We start from the raw sequence: 22,610 nt of genomic DNA, 5'->3' as shown, positions 1-22,610 counted from the left end.
AAGCAGGCTCCATGCAGGGAGCCCGACGTGGGACTCGATCCTGGGACTCTGGGATCACGCCCTGGGCTGAAGGCAGAATGTTTAATCACTGAGCCACTCAGTCGCTCTATTTTATTCATTTTTAAAAAAGATTTTATTTGTTTATTAGAGACACATACACACAGAGAGACAGAGACACAGGCAGAGGGAGAAGCAGGCTCCATGCAGGGAGCCCGACGTGGGACTCGATTTGGTCTCCAGGATCAGGGCCCAGGCTGAAGGCGGGGCTAAACCGCTAAGGCACCGGGGCTGCCCTATTTTATTTTTTTAAGGCAAGCTTTTGTTGTAAGAAATCAAGTCCGTTAATAAAAAGGGGTAGGAGAGTACAGTGGACACTTCTTTTCGTCCCCCACCCCCCAAAGCACAGTGATCGTTGGAGGGGACAGTGGTCCTCACGTCACTCCAGGGGCAACAGAGCCGACTCGGAACCGAGACAGGCCCGGGACGGAGCCCGGAGTCCGGGGTCCAGCCTGCAGGTCCAGGGGAGCCCAGCCCAGGAATCCAGTGGAAGAGCCCACGCGGCCGCCCCGCCGCCACCAACCGGGACCGGCCCGGGGCTGGGTTTCCGCGCCTGCCGAGTGGCAGGTAGCGGGGCCTTGCTGGAAAGAAACCCCCCCCGGAAAAAATTAAAAAAAAAAAAAAAAAAAGGGATCCCTGGGTGGCGCAGCGGTTTGGCGCCTGCCTTTGGCCCAGGGCGCGATCCTGGAGACCCGGGATCGAATCCCACATCAGGCTCCCGGTGCATGGAGCCTGCTTCTCCCTCTGCCTGTGTCTCTGCCTCTCTCTCTCTCTCTCTCTATCTGTGACTATCATAAATAAATAAAAAATAAAAAATTAAAAAAAAAAAAAAGAACCCCCCCCCCGGGGTGCTCTCGTTTCTCGGGTTAGCTGAGCCGCGGCCTCTTCCCTCCCTGAGTGGTTCCAGGTGGTCTTTCTCGCGGGGGCCCCGAGATACCAGGCAGGGCCCGGCCGCGGAGCCCACGGCACCCCGGGCCTCGGGGGCTTCGCGACAACCCAGCAGGAGCCCGGCCGCCTGGATCCCAGCCCCCGCGGCGCGCGGCGGACCGCGGGGCGGCCACGTGACCCCGCCGGTTGCCCGGGAGACGGGCGGCGCTTTGTTCTCCAAGCCCCGACTGTGCCACCCGGCGGCCCGGCGCGGCGGCGGGGGTGCGCGTGGGGTCGGCCCGGGGCCTCCGCGTCGCCGCGCGGCCCCTCACGGCCGCCCGCCCCCCCCGCCGCGCCGCGGGTGGTACGGTCCGGGCCTCCAGGCCGCGCAGCCGCCACGCCCACCCAGAGCAGGCGGCCGGTGGCCCGGGAGGAGGTGAGCGGCGCGGAGCCGGAGCGCCGAGGGCTCCCCCTGCCGCCGGAGCCGCAGCGGGCTCGAGGCGGGCGTCCCGGGCCAGGCGGGCCGCCCCCCCGCCGCCCCTCGGGCCCGCCGCCTCCTCGCCGCGCGCCCGGAGCCTGGCTTCTGGGCCCCCGCACCCCGCCGCCCGGCTCCCCTGTCCCGCTGACCCCCGAGGCCCCGGAGTCGCCCGCCCGCTCCTGCCGTGCGGCCAGGCCGGGCGCCCGGGCGGGGCTGGGGCTGCGCAGCCCGGCGGCAGTTGGAGGGCCCCCTTCCCCGACGCCCACGGCGCGTCATTTCTCCCCGATCCAGATTCCATCCGCAACCTGCCGGACGTCGAGGAGGAAATGCCCCTGACGGACCCAGGCGACGCAGAGCGCGGGTCCTGCAAGCCCGAGACCTCCGCCGCGACCCGGGAAGACCCGAGCGGCGTGGAGGACGCCCCCGCCCGTAGGTCCCGCGCGCCGGGCCGCCGCCGCTCCAGGGCGCCAGGTGTGGGGCCGGGCGGAGGGGAGGGGCCTCGGGCCCTGGGTTCGCCCTCGGCCTCGGCCCGCCTCCGCTGTCCCCGCCCAGTGTCTGCTCACGGGCCCCGGCCTCCGCGTTGGCCCCGGGGAAGAAGTGGCCCAGGCGGGCTTACTTGAATCGGACAAGGTCTGGGGCCGAGTGCGTTCGCAGCCATCCTTGTCGTTTGAGTTTGCAGGTGGAACTTGAGGGTTTTTAGAGACCCCCGGTGACCCCTGATGGGAATCACCGGGCGCTTCATGGACTCGCAGACGGCTGCTCCGGGCTCTCGTATTTCAGTGTTCCTCCTGGGTCCCAGGTCTCTTCCATGCTTCCGTAGGTCTCACCTGCCCGGGACCGCTCCTGCATTCCTCCTAGAGCAGTGTCTCTAGAGAACGTAAGCAGGCCTCAGTCTGAAGCCCTCTCTCCACAGGCAGAGCTGAACTCTTGAAGATTGAAACGGGAGAAATTAGTTCAAGGTCCCGCTGCTAGGAGGTTGAAGGGCACCTGTTTCTCTTGTGGCCGCATGGGGTCGCTGCTGGCTAACAAAATGGCCCCAAAGCGGCACATTGGGTGCCTGGGGATTTATATAGATGTGAATGAACCTATTGTAGGGGTGAAAGCCAATTTTTTGGTACGTAAGGTGTAAACAACTTAAGTTCTTAAGCGGCTGTTTAAATGAATCCATAGGCAAAACAGCCCTAAAATGAGTAACGAAATTCCCCCCTTTAAATAAAAAGGAATCTGAAATGTTGTAGATGAGGCTGACTTGGTTCAGTTACTGTATCGTGTTGAAAATTTCTTTGTCCTTGGGATATGGATCTTAGAAATCTACTTTAGTTGTATTTTACCTCTCATTTCTCTTTGGTCCCTCCCCTTCCCTGAATTTTCGTAGAGTGGAATAGTGCCGTTCTCGTGAGCGGCCAAACCATCTTGTCAAAGGAGGCTCTGGACCTTGACTTACAGTTGGAAACTTTCTGTGGATAATTTTTCCTTCAGTCCTTCAATAAGCTGCTATATCTCAGTTTCCCTTGGAAGATTTTCTTTTATTTCTGATTAGTGAAGTAATGGATTGTCTGTTTACATATTTGACTGTGTTTTGCCATTTTAGCTGAAACCAAAGGCTTCCAAGAGGCTTCAAAAACAAAGGGAACTTCAACTGTCCACTTGAGGCTCAGTTCATCTTTATATTTACCTGAGCAAGGGCTCAGTGGCTTTTTGATAAATTTTCAATCACTTTTTACCCATAAATTTTCATTTTGATTTCAAAATATTCAACTTTGTTGAAAAGTAAACTAATCAGTGAATGCCCACATTATTAACATTCTGTGACCTTGCACTCTCTCTCTCCATATATGTATGATTTTCCTTTCTTACTGAAAGTTGGAGTCATGCCTAAAAAAATGTGATCATGTATCTCCTAAGAATAAAGGCATTCTCATGTAACCTCTTTTCAACAATAACTCTTTTTCCTTTTTTAAATCTTCTTACTTATGGACAATTTAAACATTTACAAAAGTAGACTAGCGTGAGGAACCATGTTTACTCATTACCCAGCTTCAACAATGATCAACTCCATGGTGCATCTTACTTCATCTATGTCCCTTCCACATCTCGGAACCAGATACTCTTCTGTGGACAAATTATGAAGCGCTACTGAAAGGGAATGAGAAAATACAGTTTACTCTGTGCAGCTTTGTTCCACATACCACGTGGTCCTTATAACTATGTTCTGCCTATTACATGAGAATGCCCTCAGCTGGGTCTTTACTAAGAACTTAGGGCAGTGGTTCCCAAATGCTAGTGCTGGTTTGTGACAAAATTCTTAGCAATATTTAGTGAAAGGAAATAAAGATGCTGTAATGAGTTTTTCCTAAAGCTAAACTGATTCAATGTAAAGGACTACTCTTTATTCTGACAACAGTCCCTTTCTGTTTGTGTGTGTGTGTGTGGGGGGGGGGGTTGGGTTTTGGTTTTTTTTTGGGCAGTTAAGTTCTTCTTTTATGAAATGATGGTAGAGTGGATTTTTTATTTGCTTATGCGCTTGTCTCACTGTCCAAAGTTGGCAAGTTGTCAGTTGTTCAGAATCTTTTTGGAAATGTTAGTAGCCTGTGAAATTCCAACACCTGGAACTGTTTTCTGAGACCAAGTGACACTGGTGCTGTTCAGTCCCCATCTGTATGGAGAATTTAGCTTTCATCAGAGGCAGGACGAGGAGAGTAGAATCAGAATAACCCTAGAGAAATGCTTATTTTTGCAACTCACAAATTATTGTTTCTTTGATGCCTTAATTATTATTTTACTTTTCAAGAGAAAAGCTTGTAATTAGTTTTTGTTATTTGTAAAAGAGATGCTCTGTCTTCTCTTACCACCACACAGCACTACTATGCATCCAGGCCAAGGACTGCTGGCTACTATGTGCTGGAGTACTCTAGGCCCAAAGTTCAGAAAATATAAATGACTAGAACAGTTGAATGAGTTTGTATAAGATCAGTTTGATGAATCTAAATTTGGGGCCTACTCAGAGGGAATCTCTGAATAAAATGGAAATTCAGAATGACTTGTGTCCACTGTAAGTTCTTTTTCTTTTTTTTTAATGGAGGTAAAATTGATGTTAACATTAGTTTCAGGTGTCCACCCAAAGTTCTTTCTGTCCCAGGTCTGATAGACACGGTTGACGATGTTTCTAAGCTGAGCAACAAGGTTGGAAAGAATCGTGGTTTGCACATGGAAGAAAAGGTTTCACCTCCAAGCAGGTACCGGCTCTTCTGATTTTCCCATTTTATTCATCCCGGCATAACTATTTAGTAATAATGGCTTTTGACCAGACTCGAAGCATTTTTATTTAATAATAGTCAGTCAAGAAAACTGGGGGGGGGGGGGGATATGATGTTTGACTATAAAACTTAAAAGATCTCAACAACTTAAAAAGTAATATTTTTTAGTATTAGAGGGTCAAGAAGCAAATATTATTTAATGAGCGAATAAGCCAAAGTAATTATTATTGGAATGTTCACTTTGCAGCCCCCATTAATAATAAAACATCAGTCTGACGGATTTCAGATCTTCTCTGATAGATGTGGAGGAAGTAGCCTGAGTAGCTAGCTATTGTGGCCATCAAGTTATCCCAAAACTTAGTGGCTGAAACGGTGTTCATTATCTCACGGTTTCTGTGGGTCAGAGATAGGGGCATGGCTTAACAGTGTGCCTTTGGCTCTCGGTCCCCCACGAGGCTGCAGTCAACGTGTTGAGTGTTGGCCAGAGCCTCCTCAGCTCCTTGCCACACTCAGAGTGAGTGAGAGAATAAGGGAGTGAGGAGATGGTGCCCAAGACAGAACCCACAGTATTTTTGTTGCCTCATCTCAGAAGTGACATCCCATCACCTTGGCTACATTCTGTTTGCCAGAAGGTAGATGGTAAACCCAGCCCACAACTCCCAGAGATGAGACTATACACCAGCGTGAATACCAGGAATCCTAGATCTTTGGGATTATCCTGTTGGCTGCCTGCCTCATAGTTCCCTCCAGTTACTCTTTTAAGTGACCATAGATGAAGCAGGCACAGATAAAATGTGGATGTTTGAATAGTAGTGTTTTCATTTCTTTTCTTTCCGACTTCATAAGTCAGTTTAATTTATGAATCAGGATCAGGACTCTGTTGATAAGTAATGCTCTTCCACCTCCATCAAGCTTTGCTTTGGTTCTTAGTTATATGGAAGCTGTCACAAATAAGAACCATTTAGGAAGTATGAATTCAATGGCTGTGCTGGTTTATTGGTGGTTGAATGGGTAAATTCAGTGTCAGGTTTTAAAAACAGTTCTAATTTCCCACCAGTAGCTACATGAGGGCAGTGATCATGCGGCTTCCTTGAATGCCTTTGTTATCTGGCAGCAGTTACTAAGTGCTGTTCTCTACCACACTTCATTCCCCTCCTCTCCATGCCCTAGCCTGCTGCCAGCAGGTGTCCATACCAAGCACAGCTTCTGTGGGACCAGGTTTTCACCTAAACCCACATCCCCTGACGTCTCTGTCACTGCTTAGGTATGTTGTTGACGGCAGGAGAGAAGAGCAAAACTAAAACCGGGAGTGAACGTCTGCTAAAGGGGTGCTAGTGAGGGAGTTGGGGGGGCAGGTAGAGGTGATGAGAGAGGGAGGAATGAACAGAGTAAATAGTACTAGTCAGAGCTGTGTTTTCACATAAGGTAATACAGAATTTAGATCAGGAAAGAGGTTGAAATAGAGTTTGACTCATTTTTGGCCATTGGCTCTCCTTTGTGCAAAGGACAGTGCTAGTGACAATTGCACACTACAAAGGGAAATCCCACATTTGAGCATTCACCCATCAGGCATATATTGAGCACTTATGTGGTGGGCACAATGCTGGGTGCTGGGGATAGATAGAGATATAGCTATAGATAGATAAGGGACTGTCACCGCTGTCAGGAAGCTTTTGTAGGGGGGACAGTTGAATAACAGAAAAAAGACAATCAGTTCACTCATAGTTGTGTCTATAGAGTCTCATGAGAGTGCTCAATTGCTTAAGGAGGGTCAGAGAAGATCTGCCTAGAGAGGAAGACCTGAGTTGCTTATGAAGACTTGAGTTGATTTTAGAGGAGGAATAGATGCTGTCCAGATGGTCAACATGAGAAAGAATGCTCCTGGTAGAGGAAACTATGTCAGAGGCAAGAATATGGTATGTTTTTTACAGGTACCTTGGTGTGGCTGAGCATGAAATGTGAGATAGGAGGAGATAAACCAGAGTGGGAGGCAGAGCAGTATCCAGAAGGGTTCTGTAAGTGGTTTTTGCTATGGCGAGGACTTTAAATGAGCGTGGCATCCTGATGAGAATCACACTTTAGAAGTCCTTGGTTTTAGAATGAATTGGTCAGAACCGATTGAAAAGAGACAAGACTGAAAGCAGGGGGACCAGTGAATGGACTATGGCAGTAGTCCAGGTAAGAGATCATGGAAGGAAGGGGTGGATTCCGGAGGCATTTAAGAAGCACGATTTATGAAACTTGGAGATGGATTGGATAGACAGGATGAAGAGAGGAGTTGAGAACAAGTCTAGTACACTTTAGATCGTTGGGCAGATTATAGTTGGTTACATCTGATGAGTGAAAGTGGTGTGTTGGGAGAGGAGCTTTGACTTTTTGTTTTATTCATCCTCATATTGCTTGTTTTTTGTTTCTTTCACAAGGAGCTTGTGTTACTACTGTATTTTTTTTTAAGGGGGATGTTTAATTCGAGAAAACCAGTAGCTACTTGGCAATGACTAGGTACAGACTTGTACTTTTCAAATGGTTCTTTTTCTTCTTACGACTCTCACCTGTAGACAAGAAACATTTAAATAAACTTTGAGAGGAAAATTCTTGTCATTTCTTTTTTTAAATTAATACACATTAAATGTTTAGTTTTTAAATTTTCTAATTAACATATTTTCAATTTAGTTAACATATAGTGTATTATTAGTTTCAGAGGTAGAGTTTAGTGATTCATCAGTTGAGCATATAATACCCAATGCTCATTTCCTCAAGTGCTTGTCACGCAATTACCCCAACCCCCCACCCACCAGACACATTTTTAAAAGTAGTTTTGTTTTACAGAAAAATCAGAAAGTACAGAGTTCCCACACACCCCTCCCTCTGCAGCACACCGATTCCCTCATTGTTTACGTCTTGCAGTAAGTCATTTATCATAGTTGGTGATCCTAGTATTAATACATTATTATTAACTCAAGTCCATAGTGTACATTAGAGTTCGTTTTTTGTATATTTTGTGGGTTTTTTTAAACAAATGTGTAATGTTATGTATTCATCATTTTTGTATCCAAAACAGTGATTTCACTGTCCTAAAAATCTCCTGTACATCCTTTTCTTCCTGCCCCATGATTCCTCAGCAACCACTGATCTTTTTACTGTTTCCATTGATTCCCAGAATGTCCTATAATTAGAATCTTACAGTATGTAGCCTTTTCAGATTGGCTTCTTTCATTTAGCAGTATGCATTTAAGATTCTTCTGTGTCTCTTGGGGGCTTGATGGTTCATTTCTTTTTAATGCTGAATAATATCCCATTATCCAGATATACCACAGTTTATTTACCACTCACCTACAGGATGACATCTTGGTGGCTTCCAAGTTTTGGCAATTATGAATAAAACTGGTCTAAACCTCCCTGTGCAAGTTTTTGTGTGGACATAAGTTTTCACCTCATTTGCTCAAATACAAAGGACAATTGCTAGACCATATGACAAGAGCATGTTTAGTTTTCTAAGAAACTGCCAAACTGGGATGCCTGGGTGGCGCAGCGGTTGGGCACCTGCCTTAGGCTCAGGTCGTGATCCCGGGATCTAGGATTGAGTCCTGCATTGGGCTCCCTGCATGGAGCCTGCTTCTTCCTCTGCCTGTGTCTCTGCCTGTCTGTGTCTCTCATGAATGAATGAATGAATGAATGAATGAATGAATCTTTTAAAAAAAGAAAAGAAACGAAACTGCCAAACTGTCTTCCAGAGTGGCTGTACCATTTTGCATTTCCCCCAGCAATGAGTTAGAGTTCCTAGAGTTGCTCCATATCCTCACCAGCATTTTGGTGGTGTCAGTATTTTGATTGGGGCAGTCTCATAGGCTTATATGGGTATGTCATTGTTATTTTAACTTGCAGTTCCCTGATGACAAGATGTTGAACATCTTTTATATGCTTATTTGCCATCTGTATGATGACTTTGGTGAAGTGTCTGTTCAGAGCTTTCCCCATTTTAAAAATTGAGTTGTTTTCTTCTTGCTGAGTCTTAAGACTCAGTATTTTGGATACTGTTTTTTTTTTTTTTAAAGATCTTATTTATTTATTCATGAAAGACAGAGAGAGAGAGGCAGAGACACAGGCAGAGGGAGAATCAGGCTCCATGCAGGGAGCCCGATGTGGGACTCGATCCCACGTCTCCAGGATCAGGCCCTGGGCCGAAGACGGCACTAAACCGCTGAGCCACCCAGGCTGCCCAAGGATACTGGTTCTTTATCAGGTATGTGTTCTGCAAAGCTTGTGCTTTGTCTTTTCATCTCTTAACAGTGTCTGTCACAGAGCACAAGTTTTTAATTTTCAGTTTTCCAATTTTTTCTTGTTCATCATGCTTTCGGCATTCTTTTTTTTTTTTTTTTTAAGATTCTGTTTATTCATGAGAAACACAGAGAGGCAGAGACATAGGCAGAGGGAGAAGCAGGCAAGGAGCCTGATGTGGGACTCCATCCCCTGGCCCGGGATCACACCCTGAGCTGAAGGCAAGCGCTCAACCGCTGAGCCACCCAGGCGTCCCTTGGTGTTGTATCTAAAACGTCACTGCCAAACCCAAGGTCACCTACTTTTCTCCTGTGTTGTCATCTACATTTTACATTTAGGTCTGGGATCTATCTGTGAAAGCTATAAGATACATTTTTTTTGTTTGTTTATGGAGATCCACTTGTTCTAGCACCACATGCTGAAGAGACTATCCTTTCTAAATTGAATTGCCTTTTGCTTCTATTTATTTTTTATTTTATTTAAAGATTTTATTTGTTCATGAGAGACACAGAGAGAGAGCAGAAACACAGAGGGAGAAGCAAGCTCCCTGCAGGGAACCTGATGCAGGACTCGATCTCAGGACCCGGGATCACTCCCTGAGCTTAAGGCAGATGCTCAACTGCCTGAGCCACCCAGGCATCACTATTTTTTTTTTTAAAGGAGAAGAGATAACATCTTCCTGGCCTCCATCACTGGCTACCTGGTAGTGCCACTGTGATTGGGAATACAGGAGGGACAGGTTTGGAAGGGGAAGATACTGAATTGATTTTGGAAGTGCCTGTGGATATTTCAGTATTAGCAAGGAAGGAGAATCCTTTTCTAGATTTTAGGACTATAAGAGAATAAAAGATCCTTTAGTTTCTTGCTGTATGTATGCATAAATGGAAACTAAGTCATGTATTATCTAGGCTAGTTGCAAAGTCGGTACTAAAGCTGGCCTGACCTCTCTTGAGGGTTCTTCCTGCTGCAGAGGGAGGGCTGCTTGGAATCATGAGAAGCCCTCTTGAGAGCTTTCACTAATGTGCTTGGCATCCAGGTCTGACCCCAGCTTGTTCAACTTTGCTGCGGCCCAAACATAGTTCCTGGCCTTTTCCTGTCAGTGTGATTGTCTTTGTCATATCAAATATGTTTATTTGGGTCTTGGGAGAGAATGACCTTATAACAGTTTTTAGAGAAAGTAATTTGTTCATTTAACCCTCTTTACAGTTTGGAAGATAAGGTCAAGGAGACCATGCACAATGCCTTTTGGAACCATCTCAAAGAGCAATTGTCAGCTACTCCCCCAGACTTCAGCTGTGCTCTTGAACTTCTGAAAGAAATTAAAGAGGTGAGTGACCGATCTTCCATCTGTAGATGTAAATTTCCTACATATCCCCAAGGTCATTGGGTGGCAGTGGCTAACAGATCCGACCTGAACACAGTCCAGGACTCAGTCAGAGTCTCATCAGTAGACAGAAATCACACAGTAGTTTCAACATAAAAATGATTATAACATGGACTCAAAGAAACAAGAGCTTTGAGCTAATAAAAAGCAAAGAAAACTCTAAAGTGTGCTAAAATATCAGAGAGGAGGAAGATACACCCTACCCCTAGGGCTGCGATAGAACACTCACAGCAGTGTTTGGGAGGGCGTGGCTGTGTCGCTTCTGCCCATCCTGCGCTGCAGGATCTGGTGCTGGGACAGCTGCCTGTGCAGGTGGAGCCTGGCACTGGACAAGTAGCCACTTGCCCTGCAGGAGCTGAGCACTGGTGAAGGTGCTCAGGCTGCAGGAGCCAGCCACAGGCAAAGCCACACACCCATTTTGCAGAACGCCAAGTGAGTATTGCAGAACCATGAAGAGAAGCTCTTGCCTCTTCCAATGTCTTTGTAGTATGTGGTGGGCACACCCTAGGGTGACCCCCCAGTGATCCACACCTTTGTATATAGTCTGCTCTCCTTGAGTGTGAGATCTATAATTTGCCTCTAACCAGTATGCAAGGGTGCTGAGATGCTGCTCCTAGAAATACATTTTGCTAGGTGAGACTCCGTCTTAGCCGACTGGAGAAACTTTCTTGCTGGCCTTGAAGAAGTGGATGGGTGTATAGTGAACTGCCTCTGGAGAGGGTCATGGGGCAGGGAAATGCACGGCCTGTAGGATCTGACAGCAGCATCCATCCAGCAAATCTGCTGTAACAAATTGTGCCATTTGAATGAGCTTGGTAGCAGAGTCCTACCCAGTCAAGCTTCCCAGTGAGAATGTACCCCAGCCAACACCTTGACAACACCTTGCGGGATGCGGGACAGAGGGCCAAGTTAAACTGTGCCTGGGCTCCTGCCCCACAGAAATTGTGAGATAAATGTATGTGCTGTGGTAAACCTCTCCATTTATTTTATTTAATTTATTTTATTTTATTATTTTATTTTATTTTATTTTATTATTATTTATTTACCTCTCCGTTTATAGTAATTTGTTTATACAGCCCAGAAAACTACTAGTGCCCTCTACAGATGAAACTTAACCATTGTGCCACCTGGTAAAGAAAAAATATTGCAAGGGCTTACTTCATTTTCTCCGAGCAGAGGAATGAATGATGAATTTGGAATTGAGAGACAGTTGATAACTGTCACATTCCCCTCTGCTGGCTGCTCAGCTTCTGTATGCACCTGTCCACACACATTTCAGTTTATGAAAAGATCTCTATTTCTGCCTGCTAAGATGCAGTTGTCTTTCCAGACATTTCCTCATTTTCATTCTTTCCAGAAAATGAGGAGACTCATGGTCCCAACAGTTGCTGTGTCTTTTGTTATCAAATTCAGAGTGCCACCAAATATTCTGTTACTTAAAGTCTAAATTGTACAGTTAGCTTACAACAACCAATCTGTAAAATAATAGTGGGAAGAGGAGGAGAGAAGAAAGTGGTTAATGTGTACAGATAAACCTGTGCCTGTGACAGGCAAAGAGAAAACTTGTAGTCGTCATTTCTGTAATTGGTCACAAGTCTATGGTGGATATCCATGGCTTGCTTCTACTTTTTATTCCATATTTCCCTTGCCCTCAGCCCAAGCCTTAGCTGGGTTGGATGTCTTTATATGGTGAAGTGACCCAAACCTTCACTGCCAAAGAGTCTGAGTCCTTAAGCATTTTGCTGTTGTTTGTTTGCTGTGGTTTTCCATTAACTTTTGTTACTGGATGTGAAAGCACTGAAAGGAACCTAAGAGAATCATCTTGCCTTCATTGTGTAGCATCAACCTGGTTTCTCCTTCATACTCAGGATCATGTTTTTTAAAAAAGATTTTATTGATTTATTCATGAGAGACACAGAGAGAGAAGCAGAGCTCCATGCAGGGAGCCCAATGTGAGACTTGATCCCGGGAGCCCTGAGCCAAAGGCAGAAACCCAACCGCCAAGCCACCCAGGTGTCCCATACTCAGGATCATTTACTCTCACCTGTAGAATAATCCCTTTTTCACCATATTGGTTCAGTGGTATAAGGAGCACAGAATGACCATATGCAGTCTCATCTTCTAATTCACTGGGACCAGTGCAAGCATTCCTCCCAAATCAGCAAAACCTAAAGTTGGCAAGATGGGCAGCAAAAATTCTGCAGAGAGGTTATTAAGTATAATAGTAAAAGGAACCAGTCCTCTTTCCACTCCTGGATTCCTAGGACCCTGTTTTCTGGCTTTGGGAAACTATACCATGGAATGGCCTTTGATTCAAAGAATATATTGCATCTTATAAGACAGAACCTCTTCTTTTCAAGATACTGTCCCTCAACTCATGCTGTAATAGAGTCTTCAATGAGCCATTCCGCTTTTCAGTTAAGGCCTGTTGATTCAAGGGGTATGAACCCATTGCTGTATTTCCTGTGTTATAAAGTGCTCTGTGATCAGGGGCAATGGTATGGGGCATGCTGGGACGGTGGGTCAGGCAGTCTGTAAGTACACAGATGTTGGTGCTGATAGAAGCATTGCAGAGAGAGAAGACAAATCCATATCCAAAATATATATCTGTTACAGTGAGGGTGACTGCTGCCTCCACAGTGGTAGAGGTCCAAAGAAGTCATCTGCCACTAGGTGGCTGGCTCATCCTTCCTGGGGAATGGCTTAGTCATTTGTGTTTTTTAGGATTTTTTTAAATTGTAAACATACATAAAATTTTTACCATTTTAATTATTATTTTCTTTTTAAAGTAGGCTCCATGACCAACGTGGGGATTGAACTCATGACCCTGAGATCAAGAGCTTTAGGCTCCACCATTTTAATTATTTCTCAGTGTTAAAATTCAGTGGCATTAAGTACATTCACAATGTTTTGTGACCATCATACTATCCATTTCCAGAACGTTCTTACCTTCCCAAGCAGAAACTGTACCCATTAACAGTAACTCTTCATTCTCTTCTTCCTCCGGAGTCTGGTATCCTCCATTATACTTTTGTGTCTGTGTGCTTGACTACCCTAGGTACCTCCTATAAGGGGAATTGTATGATATTTGTCCTTTTGTATATGGCAGATTTCACTTTAGTATAATGTTTTCAAGGTTCATCCCTGTTGTCAGCATGGGTCAGAATTTCATTCCTCTTTATGACCCCATAAAATTCCATTGTATGGAGACATTCTGTGTTTTGTTTACCCATTTATCTGTTGATGGATGTTTGTGTCATTTTCACATTTTTGCTATTGTAATACTGCTATGAATATTTGTGTGCAAGTTTTTGTTTGAATGCTTGTTTTCTGCTCTTTTGGGTATATACCAAGGGGTGCCATTGCTGAATTTGAGAAACTACAGTGGCTACGCTGCTTTACATTCCTGCCAGCAAGGTATAAGGGTTCCAGTTTTTCCCACGTTTTCCCCAATGCTTTTTTTCTCTTATCATTATAGCCATCTTAGTGGCTATGAAGTGGAATCTCACTGTGGTTTAGGTCTGCACCTCCCTGATGGGTGGTTAATGGTGTTGAGCATCTTTCCCTGTGCTTATTGCCCAAGGTCTGCCATCTTTGGAGAAAGGTTGACTCAAGCCCTTTGTCAACCTTTTTTTTTTTTAAGATTTTTATTTATTTATTCATGAGAGACACAGAGAGATAGAGAGGCAGAGACACAGAGAGGGAGAAGCAGGCTCCACGCAGGGAGCCCAATGTGGGACTCGATCCAGGTCTCCAGGATCACGCCCTGAGCCAAAGGCAGTGCTAAACCACTGAGTCACCCAGGGATCCCCCCCTGCCCTTGTCCATTTTTAAATGAGGTTGTTTGTCTTTTGTTGAGTTGTAAGAGTTCTTTATATATTCTATTCAAGGAGAGTAGCCCCTTGTTAGGTAAGTGATTTGCAAATATATTCTCCCATTCTGTGGGTAGTCTTTTCACTCTCTTGATAGTTTCTTGTGCACAAAAGTTTTATTTCTGATGAAGCCCAGTTGATCTAGCCTGTTCCTTCTGCCTTTGGTGTCCTGTCTTACCAGATCCAGGATTATGAAGATTTATCCCTTTATTTTCTTTGAAGAGTTTTAGAATTTTAACTCCTCTGTTTAGATCTTTGATCCATTTTGAGCTATTTTTTTAAATAAGATGTTAGATAAGGGTCCAACTTCAACTTTTTTTTTTAAGATTTTATTTATTCATTCATTCATGAAAGACACAGAGAGAGGCAGAGACACAGAGAGGGAGAAGCAGGCTCCACGCAGGGAGCCCAATGTGGGACTCGATCCCGGGTCTCCAGGATCTCACCCTGGCCCAAAGGCAGGTGCTAAACTGCTGAACCACCCAGGGATCCCCCAACTTCAACTTTTAAAAAAATATTAATTTACTTATTTTAGAGAGTAGGGAAGGGGCAGAAGGAGGGAGAGGGGAAAAGTCTTAAGCAGACTCCATGCTTAGCACAGAGCCCAATGCTAGGCTTGATCTCATGACCCAGAGATCACAACCTGAGTTGAAGCCAAGAATGAGACACGCAGCTGACCCACCCGACTGCATTCTTTTGCATGGATAACTACCCAGTTTATTCACCATTTGTTGAAGATACTGTCCTTTTTCCATTGAATGGTCTTGGCATTGTTTAAAAACATTTGACCATATCTCCAGGTTTTATTTCTGGGCTTCCTATTCTGTTCTTCTGTTCTGTAGATCTGTCCTATTCCGGTATATGCTTGGTCACTTTGGGCCATTTCATCTGGTGATAGATTGCTGTGGGCTGGGCCTAATCTTATGGTTAGGTAGGCTGGACAACACATAGTTCCTCATGGAAAGCTCAGGCCACGTGGCCACCCATGTCGTATGTGAGGTGTTTACTTCTACAGAAGCCCAGGAGCAAACCAGAAACTATTTCTCAAAAGGCAAACCATGATTGGCAGAAAAAGGCATAGATTTGCTCTAAAATCCTAAACGTCTTGTTGTGATGCTCTCTTTGGAACCTGCCAGAGGCTGTATTACAGCAACCTTACTTGCCGCAGACACTGTAAGTATCATTGAACCTGCTGGATTATAAAGCCCAAATGGCAGAGCCTAGTTTTGCTCTGGTTCCCACTTGAAACTGTAAACCTTTTGAGTGACTCTAAATGAGTGCCGCAGGAGTAAACTCAAAGGTGGCCTATGTTGCCTCAAAAACCCAGAAAGGCCTACAAGTATTGTGCCTCTTCTTTCATGGTAGGTGGTCTGAGGTACAGCAAATTGACTCAGCTTGGAGGGGGATAGCTTGACAAGGTGCAGACCACTGAAGCTCTGGCACCTTCACTGAGGTGAGAGGCTGCTGACATTTTGTGGGGATTATCTGCCATCCTGTAATTTGCACGTTTCCCTAAGGCATCTAAGGTACTTGCTACTCGTGCTTCTCATGCTCATCAGATCCAGTGGATATATGGCCTTTGAGTCAGGCCTCACCTGTGGTACGATACAATTTTGTATCAGTCAGGGTCCGATCAGGAGAAGGAACCCACACTTTGCTTCTGAGTGAAGCAAAGCTGCAGCAACATAGGTGGTGCCACAGAGGAGCTCACCAGAGCCGGGCAGGAGGACCTCTCCCTTGGGCAGTTTCTCTTTAGCACCCTCTATTAACAAAACTTAACCTCATGCCAGCCAGCAAGGGAAAAACAGATGAAGGGCTTGGCTCTGTTACCATTGCGTAGGCCCTGAAGGAGGGTGGAGTTGGCACAGAGGGCCTTCGACTGCTAACCGGTGAGCTTCACCATTTTAAATAGTGCGGAGAAACTTGTTTTTAGATGAAGTGAAACAGCTGGGAATCCACACAGTAGTCCATTCAATTAAAAACAACTGGTAACTGGACCACACCACTGCATCCCCCAGCATGGTGTTACTGAGGCACAGAAATGAATAAGAGAGTCTCTCTTCACAGAGAGCTTATGTTTTGGAGTTAAAAGGCTATTTCCAATGCCTCTTAACTGGTCCTTGGCCTATTTCATCCTTGCCATTTGAAGTAAAATAATCTTTAAAAATGCCTGCTTTGGGGCATGTGGGTGACTCAGTCAGGTAGGCGTGTGACTCTTGCTTTCAGCTCAAATTATGATCTCAGGTCATAAGATCAAGCCCCACACTCTGCAAAGTCTGCTTGAGATTCTCTCTCTCTCTCTCTCTCTCTCTCTGCCCCCCTTCCCCTAAGCACTTGCTCTCTCAAACAAATAAATAATAAAGCAAACCCACCTTTTAAAATTAAGAGCACCTCATCACCATGTGATATGTGTATTTTATATTTGTTGTACTTTGCATTTCTTTTTTCCACATTCCTTGATTTTAGTTATCTCTTCATCTCATTCTGCCTAGAAAATGATGCACTGTGGTTGTGCTGACCTAAAGCCCTGAATTATCATTGGCCTCTCAACAAAGATAAATAATATTCTCGGGAAAATTTAGTGACCCTACTTCTCGGTTCCTAAGAGACAGGCTGATGCCTTTGGCTAAAGGGGTTGTGCGTTAGAGAAGGTTTGGGGCTCCACACAGAGTGCAACTCCCTCTGACTTTCTTTCTTGGGCAGATCTTGCTCTCACTGCTGTTACCACGCCAGAGCCGCCTAAGAAGTGAGATTGAAGAAGCACTGGATACAGAGCTCCTCAATCAGAAAGCAGAACATGGAGCCCTGAATGTCCCTCATCTCTCTAAGTACATTCTCAACATGATGACTTTGCTGTGTGCACCAGTTCGAGATGAAGCAGTACAGAATCTAGAGAACATTACGGACCCTGTTCGGTTACTGAGGTGTGAAACTTGGCTGCTGTCCTTGGAAACCTGCCTCAGCCCCTGGGCCAGGAAAAGCAGGGCCAGACACTCGATTACAACCCCTGTCTTGGCTGGCTCTTCCCTCCTGAAGACCTGAGCATTGTTCTCTTTGCTCTTCACTGACCTGTTAGCTTCTTTTTTTGTCCCAAAGATGGCCTTAGGTTGGTCGGGCCTCCTGTAGAACATCATATCATAAAACGTTAGAGTATGTGATCCTTCTAAGGTATTCAAATACCCTGTCCCCACATTTTCTCATTGCAGTTTATACAGCATGAGGGGACAGGGATGGGAGGCTATCCCTACTTAATAGCTGTAGAAACCAAGACCCAGAAAATTAGAAGAAGGGTGGGGGGACAAGCAATTGGCCTAGAAATTGCTTCAGATACAGCATCACCTATAATCCCTCTTTCCAGACAGATTAATTAGCATGCCGGTGTGTTTCCTTTCTCTGACTCTACCTTTTAAAAAAGACAATAGAATGATCCTGTGGAAAGAGAGCTAGCCTGGAGGCTTCAAGTTCCAGAGACTTCTCTGTTCCTTGCTCTGCCATCACTTACTCTGGGGCCTCGGGTCCACAGCACCATCTTTTGTAAATTTAGGAGATGGGACTAATTTTCAAGCCCCTTTTAACTCTGGAATATGATTTAATGACACTTCCCTCTCGCTGGATTTCCTTTCATGGTATATTTTATTTTCTTTTATGTCAGAGGGATCTTCCAGGTTCTGGGGCTGATGAAAATGGACATGGTGAACTACACTATCCAGAGCCTTCAGCCTCACCTGCAGGAACATTCCATCCAGCACGAACGGGCTACATTCCAGGAACTCCTCAATAAACAGCCAAGTATGTAAATAACTTGAGGGCAGAAGTGAGAAGATGTGATCTTGTTTGGATCTGGCTTCTGTGATGTTAGAGAATACTCTGTCTCTTGGGAACAGAAAGTTTCTTCCTCAGGTGGGGTTGGGGTGGGGGAGACGGAAGAGTTGTCTAAGACAAACAGCTCCCCCTTCCCCCCAACCAAAGCATTTATTTATTGACCAGGAGCAGATCTTGAAAAGAACGTTAGTCTTGAAGCTTTAGGAACGCGGATGCTGAAGATGCCTGCCTACCCTCTTCCTACTCTAGGTCTCCTAGATCACACCACCAAGTGGCTGACCCAAGCAGCAGCAGACCTCACCATGCCACTCCCGACTTGCCCCGACACTTTGGACTCCACCAGTATGGCCTCCTCCTCCCCAAACGAGGCAGTCAGCAGCCCAGAGCCCCTTAGCCCTACAATGGTGCTATCGCAGGGTTTCCTGAACCTCCTTCTCTGGGACCCGGAAAATGAAGAGTTCCCTGAGGTAGGCCTGTGGAGGGCATCACCTGACAGTGTACTCGGCACTCCCTCATGACCCTCCCCTCCTGACGGCCTCTTCTTCCTGGCTTCCCCAGACGCTGCTGATGGACAGGACCCGGCTGCAGGAGCTGGAGTCCCAGTTGCACCAGTTGACCATCCTGGCCTCAGTTCTGCTAGTGGCCAGTAGTTTCTCAGGCAGTGTTTTGTTTGGCTCACCTCAGTTTGTGGATAAGCTGAAACATATAACCAAAGACCTGATGGAGGAGTTTAAGTCCAGGTGAGCTGCATGGATTTTTTTTTTTTTTTCTTTTAGAGGAGATGACAGTATGTGGTGTGAAGACAGAGGTAGGTACTAAATGATTGCTTACATTCCACCGCAGGTCACAGAGACTTGCACCATCTACAGAGATTGTTGAGGTCCTTCCGTGACAGTCTTGAGACTTGTGACAAAGGAAAATAAAGCTTTCTTCCAAAGAGGGTAGCATGGAAGACAGTTTAGTACAAAATGAGTCATGATCTCGTTTGCCACAAAGCAGTCATTATCTCCTTGAGTGGATGGTGGTGGCCTGGTCTTAGGTGTATCCAGGAAGTGGAAAGCCAGTCAGCAATGTTGATTGAACATCCACTGGGTGGAGGGTGTCACGCCAAAGGAAAAAAGGAATCGGAAGGCCAGAGTGGTCACTGTCATTGGTGACAGTAGGACTAATGACCTTGGAAAATGTCCAAGAAAGTCTTAAAAATGTATATATACACATATATAAATAAATTCCACAGGGCTAAAGAATTGAGTGGATACCAAACTCTTACCCAGAGTTGATTTTATAATTTATCTTGTTTTCTAAGAAGTAGAACATGGTATCATATAGAGAGAGTAGTCAGGATCTGGAGCATAGCAGTGAGGATGGTGAACCTACCCACTTACAGGGACTGGGGTGAGGGCAGGGAGATGACTGAGAGTCTCCCTCAAATGGGCCCAGCTTTTGGCATGGAGCTTCCCCGGCTCTGTGGCTCTGGGTCTATGGCATTGCCATCTGCTGGGTCTCAGCTTACTCTCCTTCATGGTCTAGGCCTGAGGAGGCTCTGCAGACTGTGAGTGAACAGGTGTCTCAGGAAATCCATCAAAGCCTCAAGAACATGGGCCTTGCTGCTCTGAGCAGTGACAACGCAGCATCTCTGATAGGACAGCTCCAGAACATTGCCAAGAAGGAAAATTGTGTCCGCAGTGTCATTGGTGAGCGTGACCATGGCAGTGGTGAGAGTGTTTTGGGGAGAGGTAGATCCCGTCCCTGGAAGTCAGTTACTGAACCATTTAGTGATAGAAAGCATGATTACTAGGCAAGTCACTTGTTTAGGCTTTAGTTTTTTCAAAATGCTGGGTTGAAAATATATTTCTTTCAGTTTATTTTTTTTAAAGATTTTATTTATTTATTAGTGAGACACAGAGAAAGAGAGAAAAAGAGAGAGAGGCAGAGACACAGGTAGAGGGAGAAGCAGGCTCCATGTAGGGAGCCCGACGTGGGACTCGATCCAGGGTCTCCAGGATCATGCCCTGGACTGAGGGCGGTGCTAAACCACTGAGCCACCGGGGCTGCCCTATTTCTTTCAGTTTAAAGACTGATTCTGGTTCTAAGGAATGTTTGCATCCAGGATTCATGACTTCTGGGTATGACATCCTGTTCAACCAACCTGGTTAAGTCATCCCTCGCCTTCTGGGTCATTTTCTGATTAGTCCAAGACATGACATAGCCCTCACCTACCAGCAATAAGAAACTGATGCTGAATCAGCTAGAGGACATGTTCCTGCAGCAAGGACTCATCCCTGTTGGAATGGACGGCATGAACCTGACCTTGCTCTTAACCTCAGCCATCTAAAGCATCAGTCTAAGATCCTTCATGTTAGATACTCACTCAAGATCTACTGGTGGAGGCTTAAGTCATCTTTTGACTAGTCAGGAATTTACTAGCCCACTAGTCTGTGACCTTTGCTTTGTCCTTGGGAGCTAGATAGCATCCCCCTTCTGGAGCAACACAAATTTCCTTATCTCCAGGTGAGTGGGCAGGCTAGTGAATATCTTGGTTAACTTAGAACTTGAGTGAGTGGAGTATAGAGGCCTTGTTGCTTCCTGAAAGTTGTTTGCTCACTGTCTTATCCTGCTCATAGATCAGCGGATCCACCTGTTTCTCAAATGCTGTTTGGTCCTCGGTGTGCAGAGATCTCTCTTAGACCTCCCTGGAGGCCTCACTGTCATCGAAGCAGAACTGGCGGAACTAGGCCAAAAGTTTGTCAGCCTAACGCATCACAATCAGAAAGTGTTTGGCCCCTACTACACAGAGATCCTAAAAACCCTCGTCCCTCCAGCCCAGGCCCTGGACACAGAGGTGGAGTCCGTCTGAATGCACCAGCTCAAAGCCCTGGCCCCTGGATCCCAGGAGAGAAGCTCATCGTTCTCCGGGGTGGCTGACCAGTGACTGTCAGAGCAGGAAGCCCTCCTCCCTCCTGCAGCTGGCACACCAGGGCTGTAGCAAGCAGCGTGTAAACACCCGCTGGCCCAAACTCACTTACTAATAAACTTCTGAACCCCAGGCAAACCTCCACTCCTCCTGTGCTGTGGCTGTGTCTGGGCCCTGTGCCCTGAGCCCCCGACTAGCCAAGAAGCCAGAAGACCCCCAGTCTTCCTCCATGGGCTGGGCACTCCCTCTGGCATGTGGAGCTGAGAAGCTGAGACACCCAGGCCCTAGTGTTCTTAAGGGTAAAACATTTATCTCAGGGCTCTGAGAAGCCTGTAGAGGTATCCAAAGTGTGAATATAAGGGCTTCTCTGAAAGCCAGAAATTCATTTTGTCCAGTTCAGCTCAGGATTGGGCATGTGAACAAAGTTATTGGAAACTTCATTTCTAGGACCAGATTCCCCTGAAGGTTTCCAATGATGCAGCAAGAAATCAAGAAATAGTAAGAGGCTCAGCTGCTGCTTCTGTGGGTGGATCTGTGGGGAGCAAGAGCAGGGGCGCAGACTAAGGGCACAGGAATGGGTGTTGGCTGTGAGCCAGCGATTCATAGAGGGCGGGTCTTGGGGTTCCTGGGACTCCTCTCCAGCAGTCAAGGGGTGGGCTTGGACGGTTTGCTCTGTGATTGACTTCCATCATGTCTGCAGTTGGTCCTATCCTACTACTGTGCCAGTTTCCTGTTCCCTCGTCTCTAAGCTTAGACACCCCGCTCTGACAGGCCAAGTGGGCACTTAAAGGTGCTTCAGCCTCTGTCCTCCTCCCCTCTTCCAGGCTGGGACTCTGTCGGTTGGTTCTGGGGAGGGCCAGCCCTTGCCTCCTGGCACTGGAGAGATGCAGCCTACCCTCCTCCGGCTGACTGCAAGCCGACCAGTCCCATCTAGGGTGGCAAGGTGAGGAACATGTTGCCCTTAGGCTTGGCCCCTTTTAAATATCAGTCAAGGGGAAATGAACATTCCATTATGGGCTGTCAAGGTAATGTGAAGGGAACAATGTTCTTACCATTTTGAGAATGGAGGGAGCCATGTGACACAGAATCCAGGAAGGACGCAGAAGCATCTGAGTTCCATCAGCCCTGGGTTTGTTCTTAACTGACTTCCTTTCTAGAAGGAGAACCCAGAAGGGGGATGCAGCCGGGTCACCAGAGTGGCTGTGACAGGCTGGAGGGCCTGGAGAGACCCCCCTCAGGATGGGGAAGCCTAGGAAAAGGGCGTGTTTCATCAACAGCAAAACTTGCCCAGATGGGTTCTCCGATCTGCAATAATGGGTTTGAATTTCTTAAAAGCCCAGATCTTAGGGATGTCTGGGTGGCTCAGTGGTTGAGTGTCTGCCTTTGGCTCAGGCGTGATCCTGGAGTCCCAGGATCAAGTCCCACATCGGGCTCCCCACAGGGAGCCTAGCCTGCTTCTCCCTCTTCCTATGTCTTTGCATCTCTCTCTCTTTTTCTCATGAATGAAATCTTTTTTTTTTTTAAATCCACAGTTTAGAAGCCTCTTCATAGAGGCAGACGTGCTCTGCAGGGACATCTATGAGAAGGACTGCTGGGCGGTGGCTGCAGACACTGAGCGGACAGTGGAACCTTGCTTTATGCTTCATCGTTAAGATCTGGAATGACCCATTTCTTACAAATT

The 22,610-nt window shown here is 46.4% G+C and overlaps 1 protein-coding gene across 2 annotated transcripts; it reads left to right on the top strand.

Moving 5' to 3' along the window:
* Positions 1-1,658: 1,658 nt before the first annotated feature.
* TCP11 (t-complex 11) lies at positions 1,659-21,145 on the top strand. 2 transcript variants are annotated; one of them, XM_055330313.1, is made up of 9 exons: positions 1,659-1,831; positions 4,542-4,638; positions 10,144-10,264; positions 16,897-17,117; positions 17,846-17,982; positions 18,265-18,482; positions 18,574-18,755; positions 19,546-19,709; positions 20,609-21,145. In XM_055330313.1, the coding sequence occupies exons 1-9, from the start codon at positions 1,729-1,731 to the stop codon at positions 20,938-20,940; spliced, it is 1,575 nt and encodes a 524-aa protein (XP_055186288.1). In that variant the 5' UTR covers positions 1,659-1,728; the 3' UTR covers positions 20,941-21,145. The 2 variants fall into 2 exon arrangements, with proteins under 2 accessions (XP_055186288.1, XP_055186287.1); XM_055330312.1 differs by lacking the exon at positions 19,546-19,709 and having other exon boundaries at positions 20,640-21,145.
* The last annotated feature ends 1,465 nt before the right edge of the window (positions 21,146-22,610 follow it).

This window comes from Nyctereutes procyonoides, unplaced genomic scaffold (assembly GCF_905146905.1).
Source record: "Nyctereutes procyonoides isolate TBG_1078 unplaced genomic scaffold, NYPRO_anot_genome, whole genome shotgun sequence".
Classification (NCBI taxonomy): Eukaryota; Metazoa; Chordata; class Mammalia; order Carnivora; family Canidae; genus Nyctereutes; species Nyctereutes procyonoides.
Note: the sequence above shows the minus strand (reverse complement) of the source record. Positions and strands in the feature narration are given on the sequence as shown.

Coding starts and splice junctions, on each gene's coding strand:
- TCP11 (XM_055330313.1), top strand. CDS start 1,729: ATGCCCCTGACGGACCCAGGCGACGCAGAGCGCGGGTCCTGCAAGCCC. Junction 17,118..17,845: donor GACCCTGTTCGGTTACTGAG/GTGTGAAACTTG, acceptor CTTTTATGTCAG/AGGGATCTTCCAGGTTCTGG. Junction 17,983..18,264: donor ACTCCTCAATAAACAGCCAA/GTATGTAAATAA, acceptor TTCCTACTCTAG/GTCTCCTAGATCACACCACC.